The 8,942-nt window shown below is 35.6% G+C and overlaps 1 protein-coding gene across 2 annotated transcripts; it reads right to left on the minus strand.

The window, feature by feature from the left end:
* Window positions 1–436: 436 nt before the first annotated feature.
* Ca1 (carbonic anhydrase 1) lies at window positions 437–8,023 on the minus strand. Of its 2 annotated transcripts, XM_005361837.3 has the most exons (7): window positions 7,987–8,023; window positions 7,363–7,560; window positions 5,896–6,014; window positions 3,533–3,628; window positions 3,338–3,400; window positions 1,324–1,479; window positions 437–553 (listed from the first exon to the last, which is right to left on the minus strand). In XM_005361837.3, exons 1-7 carry the CDS (start codon window positions 8,021–8,023, stop codon window positions 437–439), a joined length of 786 nt encoding a protein of 261 aa, XP_005361894.1. The 2 variants fall into 2 exon arrangements, with proteins under 2 accessions (XP_005361894.1, XP_013207211.1); XM_013351757.1 differs by lacking the exon at window positions 7,363–7,560.
* Between the last annotated feature and the right edge of the window lie 919 nt (window positions 8,024–8,942).

Consider the following 8,942-nt stretch of genomic DNA (forward strand, 5'->3'; position numbering starts at 1 on the left):
TCTTAAGTCAAAGGGATTATTCAGTGCTTCATTCCTGGCTTCTCTTAGGTTACATTTGAGATGAAAGACTCAAGTAAACCTTTTAAGATTTAGGACTGTAAATGGAGGAGAAATCTAATGGTTTTAATAAAATGCACAATAGACAAGGAGAAGAGAGAAAGCCATTTTATTGGTTCAATTAAAATGGAGAGAGGAGAAAGGGAAATCCCTTAATTGTGATTTTCTTATGAAACATTCCACAGAGAGACACAGTGCTTGTTTAGAGATTACAATCGGCAAGTTTATGGATTATCTTCATTATAGCTTTATGGATTAAATTTGAAGGTATGCTGTCTTGCTAGCACAGGAATAACTTTGTTTCTTAACGTTGATTACTGTACTGGGTGATGTCTGCAGAGGGACCGGTTCCTGATGGAGGATTCCTCCCTGCCGGGTCTCAAAATGAGGCTGTCACTGTTCTGCCCTTCAGGGGCTGGGTTGGACGGTGGTTGCTCAGAATAGGAACGTCTGCCTCTCCCTCTGCATTTGACAGAACACTGCGGAGCTGTGCCAGCTGTGGGGTGAGACATTTAAAGGATGAAAAGCTGTTAAAGTCCAAGAAAGCACTTTGTTTCCAGAGAAGTTAATGCATTGTTTCTTAGAAAGCAGTTAAAGACAGTGGTGGTTCTTTTGGTGGGCAGGAAGGAGGCTGCAGTAATGTCCCCGCCTCTGCACCAGGTATTAACTGGGGCACAGTTGGCTCTGTCAGAACATCAGCTTCCACTTGGGAGCTTGTGCAATTGATTTGTCAGTTCAGCACCCCTTAATTTCTCACAGCATTTCCTTTTGGGAGTTGTTCAGATTAACTGGGTTTATCCATGCCAAGGGCCTATAGGAGTGCTTGGTGTAAATGCCTCTGCTCCACAAGCATCAGTAAATGGCAGGGCACAAGGCTGGGAGAAACACAAAACAGTTCGGGAAAGGAGCTCTTCCATCAAACAGCAGCAGCATCTTTAGGGACAATAAGCCAGAAGGTGCTTTAATCGATATTTTAATGTTAACTTTAGCTAGAAAAATTGGGACGATTTGACCAACTGTTAAGTTGGGCCACCTGAGAGCCATTGTGGAATATCCAAGGAGAATTCACTGTCTGTTCCTGACATTCGGAGAAGCCACCTAACAGGTTTTGACTTTTCTTTATGAAGAACAGCAGGAACTTGGAACCTGACAAGTCTATTTTCTACATAGAGTAAAAACAGTTATTGGAAGGACTTTATTTATTTATTTGTTTGTTTAGAAAACTCAGGGATCCTTCACTAGAAATAAATTCATTTTAATTGATACCTGCTCAGGGCTGGCAGTGATGCTCTCCTTGAGGATGAACCAGGTCACACTTTCATGAAGAGGAGGGTGAGTCAGAGAGCCAAAATAAGTCCAGTAATCCCGGGATGAAGGAAGGAGACAGGATGGGTCAAAATTTGTGAATGGGGCTCGTTTTCCCTGAGAACAAAAACAGTATATATTATGCTAAAAAATGTATCATAGATTTCCCCTTTATATATTACCTAGAGATTTTAGGTGCATTTAATTTTGACTTTTCTTCTATACTTATTTAATGTCTGATATGTTTGTGAATATGAACAAAACAATACAAATAACATAAAAATACATTAAACCTTCCTCTTCATTGGAAGATGAAAAAAAATCTAAAAATTTTCTGTAATTTATATTTACCAAAAGATACTAAATATTCATTAAGAAATATCTTAATTTCTTTGGATAAGGCTCTGTCCTGGTCTAGGGGCAAAGACATTCAGGACAAGCCCATCAGTTACATTTTATTCTTATTTATTCCCATAAGTATTCCTGATCAGTTATTATTTGTATAAGGAAAATTAACTGATATTTGTAAGGTAATTTTTTTTTGATTTTTTGAGACAGGGTTTCTCCGTAGCTTTTTGGTACCTGTCCTGGAACTAGCTCTTGTAGACCACTAGCTCTTGTAGACCAGGCTAGCCTCGAACTCACAGAGATCTGCCTGCCTCTGCCTCCCAAGTGCTGGGATTAAAGGCGTGCACCACCACGGCCACCAGTTTTACCAGACTGTTTTTTTTAGTCAATCTAATTTTTTATTTGACTCCTTTAAATTTTCCAGGTAGATATATCATCGATACATGATAATTTTGTCTTTGTTTTCCCAATATTTAGCTTTATGTTTTGTTCTTTATTTGTTTAATAGTTAAAATTTTAAATTATGCCAATTGTGATGGTGGTAGATACTGTACTATTCTTCATCTTGACTTCACTAGAACAACGTCAGCTGGAGAAACTGATGATATGAATTTTCATGTTTAATCCGATAATATCTAATAAAAGATTAGTCTTAACACTATCCACATCTAGAGTGAACTCTACTTGGTCAAAAATATGACTTCATCAATAATGCTGTTGTAAATGATCTGCTGTAATTTCAGAGTTATTTCAGCCATACTACTAGAGAAGGCTGTGCTACCCACTGAGCCATCTTGCCAGTCCCTCTAGTAACATTTGGTGTTTGTGCCAGCTTTCTTTTACCAAAGCTGCCCAAATGATTCCTTTTTGTCGTTGTTTATTCTATAGAGTAAATTCTTCATTTATTGATAAAAGTGTTTTGTATTCATCTGTAATTTGATTTCTTTTTTTACTATTTTCTGCTTTTATCCTCACTATTTCCTTCTATTTTATTTTCATATATTTTTGATATCCTTGAGTAGAATTTAAAGAACATCCCATCTCACTTTATTATATCATTCAAAGTTATTTTCTGAACTCAGCATAAAACAAACTTACTTTTCATAAAATACAATTGTTCTACTCACTGTGAAAATAATGATAATTACTTTGACCTTCAAAATAAGGTCAAACAATGTTAAGACAGTGGTGCTAAGAATGAATATTTCAGAAAATCCATTAAGGGTTTTAAGTTTAGTTCAGAATCATAGCTCTCAAATAGGGCTCTTCAAGCCCATGTTTTCATGTTACTAAAGAATTCAAAATGTTCCTTTTCATGAAACAGAAAGCTCTCACTAGAGTGTGATTGGTTTTTAGCAGATCAAGAAGTATCTGATCAAAAAGTCACTTTTTTGATTGGTTTTATCAGATCCAAAAGTGTTCTACTAGGAACAAGCACCAGGAAAACAAAACAAAACCATCTCCTACATCAATTTCTCCAGGACAAGAAAGGTTTGTACGGCACCTGTGTCTGCTTGGCTTCTACACCTTTCTTCCTGTTTCTCATTTCAAACAGGCAACTGGATGATTTATGTACTTCCGTGTGTTCTTGTTTTCAGAATTAAATTAAGTCACTTAGCTTATTTACCTTAGTTTTAACTGAGTTTAGGGCATCGAGTACTTTCTGCAGGTTTGGGTTGGTTGGACCAACCTAGAGAATTACAAGATAAAGAAGGTGTGAGTTGTATACTGATACTTATAAAATATTCTTTAGTCAAAATTTATTTTTTTCAAGTAACATCAATAACTGGAGAGTGACAATTATGTAACTCCTATGACTCACCTTCACCAAGACACCAAGGATTGCTAGCCCATCTGCCTTTGAGATGGCTTCCGCAGCACTGGAGTACTTGGCTGAATTCCAGTGAACTATGTGAAGCTATAACGGGCAACATGTGAATAATTCATTATTAATATTGTTGCAAAGGAAAAGACAGAAGGTGAATTACATCTTAATTTGTTATATTTAAGATATTTCATGGTAGTGGTAGACAAACTCCATGTGAACCCTCATCTTGTGGGCAACTAGCTTTAGGATAAAAGGTGAAATAATTTTCTCTTCCATGAGAGAACTTTGTAAGAAGGTCTTTGACTGCTTGGAAGTTTGGGCATATCAGTGCTTTCCCCAGGATCTCCTCAGTCAAATTCTGCAGTCTAAACTCTTGGTGAAATTTTAGGCTCACACATCCACGTGTGCCTGGATGTGTTTCTGATATTGTCTTTATATCTCCATATGATGTCTAACAGATGTCTGAGAAGTCATATGGCTAAGGAAAAGCTTGAGTTCTCATATTACACCTGTCATTTTCCCCTCTTAGGAAAGGTAATACTATTCTCCTAACCACTCTATCAAAAACTACCACAGTTATAAAAAAAAATTTCATGTTTTACACATTTATCAGCCTCTGTGCCTAGCAGAGTATACTTCTTCACTTGGTCATAGCTTGGGTTTTTTTTTTTTTTGTATTAACTGCTGACTTCCTGGAATTTTCTTTGTCTCTAAGTTAGGACTGAACTCAAATACCACATCTCAATGAGTAGATTACCCAATATAAAGTGGCCACCATAACTCAAATCTATTGTTTTCATGCATTTATCTGATCTCTTCTTTCTCTCTATCCCCTCTCTTTCCTTCTTCACTTACCTCACTTTTTTAAAAAGCTTTTTATTTCCCTACAAAATGTAGATTCTTCTCAGTTACTTTAAAAACAAAAATCTAGTATACTATAACGACTCAATAAATAGTTGATAAATAGAGCAATTAGAGCACTAATGTTGAGAGCAGTCACTCCCCAGGCCTAGTTGAAGTGTCATCTCATTATCATTTATACTTCCCGCTCACTGACAATTCTCTGGATGCACTCACACTTCCATTTAGTACTGTTTACTTCATTCCCTAACTATAGAAGAGAAGAGTCACATAGCCAAGATAGCTCAGCTTTGACTCAATGAAGGTCAAGGGAGGAGCGTGCACATGTCACACATTACCTATATCACCTGGTGTGTCCTCCACACAAGCTTTCGAGATGAATATTAATAACATGTTGAACTTTGTGACTAGATGATTCTCATCATTGGCTTAGATTATTTTTCTCAATTTATTTGAGTATATATAATCCCTGATTTAGATTCCATGAATATTTACAAGTATCCTTCCTAAAGCCTAATATTTTAGACTTCTATTTCACTTTAGTCCACTTTTCAGTTTTGCAGAAGGGAAACTAGGAATAAGTTTTTATAGCCGTCTGAAACACTGAAAGTTATTATTTAAAAATTATAAAATAAAACCAGCTATAGCTGTATTCAACCCCTAGCACCTAATTCTATCACAATACACTACATATATTTTAAAACCTCTTCTGTGAGAAATTTCTCTTATATAGTTACTTCAATAGGTACCTCAGATACAGACATAATGTAGTCATTGAAGGATTATCTGACAAAAACAACAACAAAACTCAGAGGAATATAATAACAAGCAGATATTGTAATTGTCTTCCAATGAAATATCTAGCAGTTTTTATTTATTTATTTATTTATTTATTTATTTATTTATTTATTTATTATGTATACAATATTCTTTCTGCGTGTATGCCTGAAGGTCAGAAGAGAACACCAGACCTCATTACAGATGGCTGTGAGCCACCATGTGGTTGCTGCAAATTGAACTCAGGACCTTTGGAAGAGCAGGCAATGCTCTTAATAGCTGAGCCATCTCTCCAGCCCCCGTGAGCAGTTATTTTTAAAAGAGATAGAATTAAACCCCTTCTGATTTGCAAAATAATGATAATACATTGGCAAGTAGGAAAAAGCAAGTTTCAAAATTAAATGCATTATAGAGTTCATTTTAGCAAATTAAAACTAAAATGGAATCATAATTACGTACACACACCTCTCTCCTCCCCACTTCCACCCTCCCCCAAGGTGTCAAGATGTTTTTCATGAACTCTTACATATATGTTTGGGCATTTCTTTAGATAAATATCTAAAATATCCCTCTATTACAATATATAGTGTGCCAGTGTTTGATTTTAATGGATTTATGCATCTGTCCTACAAAGACCAGCAAGCTCTCCTCTTTGATGTCATTCAGAGATGCTTTGGAGGCATGCTCATGAGCTGTCTCTCATTAATATATTACATTACCTCTCCAGAATATTTGACTCCATCCACGGTATGCTCAGATCCATGGTCGTTGGAGTTGCCCCAGTGAAAATGGAACTGGACAAGCCGATAAGTATCAGAGAGAGGGCCCCCTTTCAGAACTAGAAGAAAAGAAAAGTACTCTCAGCCAGGTAATCTCTAGTTCATATTTAATATGAATAAATGCTACTTTATGTTGTGTGAAATTGTCAACATTTGATTTTCATTGTGTTTCCACTCCACATCCCCGAGGATGACACTCATATACAGTGTCTTCCTGATTATGACAGCAACAATATAGCTCATGAAATATTTACAAATTCCAGCAAAGAAAAAAGTTTACCTATTTATGCTGCCAAGATAATATATTCCAAAGTGAATAAATTATATGATCACAGAGTTTTCTTTGATCTCCATTAATTTACAAGTTTACTTCTTCATTCAACCTTACTGTGTGGCTAGTAAGTACAATTTCTGTTAACTAAAAATTCACTGACACTTGTTTTTTAAAAACAATTATTGAAGATATAACAATGTAGTTTGACTAATTTGTTGAGACCCTATGGCCAGGGATCAAGAGATACTGCTTGTGGGGCAAGATCACTTTTTAAACGTTTTCTCTGAATGACAGTCCAGCCTGGTGAATCTGTCCAATCATATGATTACCTAAGCAAAAGACCATCTAGACCTAACCTATTATTAATAAGGGGCACACCTCTAAGGTAGCTAACATTTAAAATTAGAATTTGGTGGGAAAGTAGGGCAAGAATGGCATTTCACATCACTAGAACTCTTATAGAACAATTCGTTAAGAGCTTATTCAATAAATACTGTTGAAAAGTTGACCATGTGGCAAGCAACATGCCAGATTCTCAGATATGATGGGAACTCATGCACACCTGACTCCTAATTAAGCTCATCCACTCTCATCCTGTTTAGAATATTTCCTTTATGGCTTCATGTTTATTGTGATTTTTGTACTAGACTCTTTTGGGAAAAAAGTTGCCTCTTACAGAAATAATGATAAAGATCCTGGAATGGCCAGAATAGGAAAGATGGCTCAATAAGAAATAGAAGGATTGCAAGAAGAGCTGGGAGCGCTGCAAGCCATCTTCCAGGAGGCCACAATGCCTCCCAGTCATTGCAATTGTAAGATAAGAAATACATGTACACAATACACAGGACGCTGTGCTGTTTCTGAAGCTACTCTGACTCTTGCCTGATCTTGAGACTGTTAGCCTCAATATGAGTGCCTTGTCATTATTTTTTGTATCCTCTTTTGTTTTGTTTACCTGTTGTCTCTTAGACCTTTTCTGAAGGGAAGTTGAAAAGTATCTCTGCAGAAGGGAAGAGTGGAGGGAGGCAAAACTGTGGTTGGAATGTATTATATGAGAGAAGAATCTGTTTTCAACAGAAAATACATTTAGTAGACTCTAAGGAAACAAGTATCAAAAGTGTCCTTAGGCTCACCAGATTGGTTACCGCTGTCATCAAAAACTACTTGGAAGGAATGTCCCACGTTAACAATTTCTTTGGAAGTTGCAGGATTATAGGTGACACTGATAGGTTTCAGAGAGGTGTCATGTTTGACTTCACTGGTTTTGATGTCAACTGGAGACTGGTTGTTTCCATTGGCAATGGGATACAGCTTGCTCCATTGGTCAGGACCTATGGGAACAAACATGTACACGTAATTACAATTTTACAGAATGCTTCATTCCAAGTATCAGGACTTCAACTCTTTGCTTGTTAGATTATGATTTAGTCAGGTGTCTTAAATGGCATTCAGTATTTGAAAATGTACCTTTCATTACTATACTAATAAAGAGTATATTTGGCAATATCATCAATACAGGCCTAATTATGCTATCTATACAGTTATAGTATAGAAATAGTATGCACATACCAAATATATTTTTGTAGATATTTATGCCCAAAGGCCAACTACTAAAACTACATACAAGAATACTGTAATTATTCAAAAGTGTGTCAAGTCATTAATCTGTGACTATACAGTTAAGTTAAATGATTATTAAATTTAACAGAAGTGGGAATGAAGTGTTGTTTTGACAAAAGCAAAAGAAGTGCTCTTACCGTTTTTGGCATCATATCCCCAGTCTGCACTTGCCATGATCTCCTGTTTAGTTTTGGTTCCTGAAAAAAGAAATGATATGTAGAATAACCAACTGCTCCTGTGACTGCAGCAGAGATCTTATGTGACACCACGGGTTTTTATAGAAACTTGTCTGCCTATAATAGTCCACTATTTCATAATCTCTGCTTATCAGGAAGTATTACATCAAAATAAATGGTATTGTAAAAATGTTTCTTGGGATTAGGTCAGCTCTAATTGTTTTATTGTAATATAAAAATTAAATGTCAAAATCATAGGTGTTATTAAACTAGTCTTGTTCTCCTATGCTTGTGGAAGACATGGCTGAATATTGACTGATGTTTATCAAATTTTCTAGAATAAAAAGTACTTTGTGCCCTTAGAATTTCTAGTGATGCCATAACTGGTTAACTAAACAATGTTAGCAATAGTAATTTAATAAGGAAATTAATGTGCATGATTATAAAATGGATGACCATCATGATGTTAAGTTAGAATCAGGTAATAGAACCCATAGTTAATTATCTGTAACATAACATAATTCATTATGATACATTTTATAGAAACATAAATAAACTTTCTAGATGAATTCCAAAGAACATGTCAATGTGAGACATTCTTCCTACATGAACTTTTAGGACAATAATAACCATTCAGATTAGAAAAGGTCCTTTGTTCTGGAGACATGTTGAAATTCATAAGTGGGGATGATTTTATTAATATCAAAGCAGAATGTGGTATAATAGCTTTCCACCTAGAATAAAATATGACCTCTTTATAGTTCTCTGCAATTTATTATCTTTCATATTGTTTTATTTTATTATAGTACATATAAATTCTATAAAGTAAGAATTAGCATTTTGTAGCTGAGGGATGTTGAAGGAATTCATCACAACTCTTAAGATGTCTGAACCTCAACCTTTATAGTTCAGTTGCC

This window comes from Microtus ochrogaster, linkage group LG5 (assembly GCF_000317375.1).
Source record: "Microtus ochrogaster isolate Prairie Vole_2 linkage group LG5, MicOch1.0, whole genome shotgun sequence".
NCBI classification, from domain to species: Eukaryota; Metazoa; Chordata; class Mammalia; order Rodentia; family Cricetidae; genus Microtus; species Microtus ochrogaster.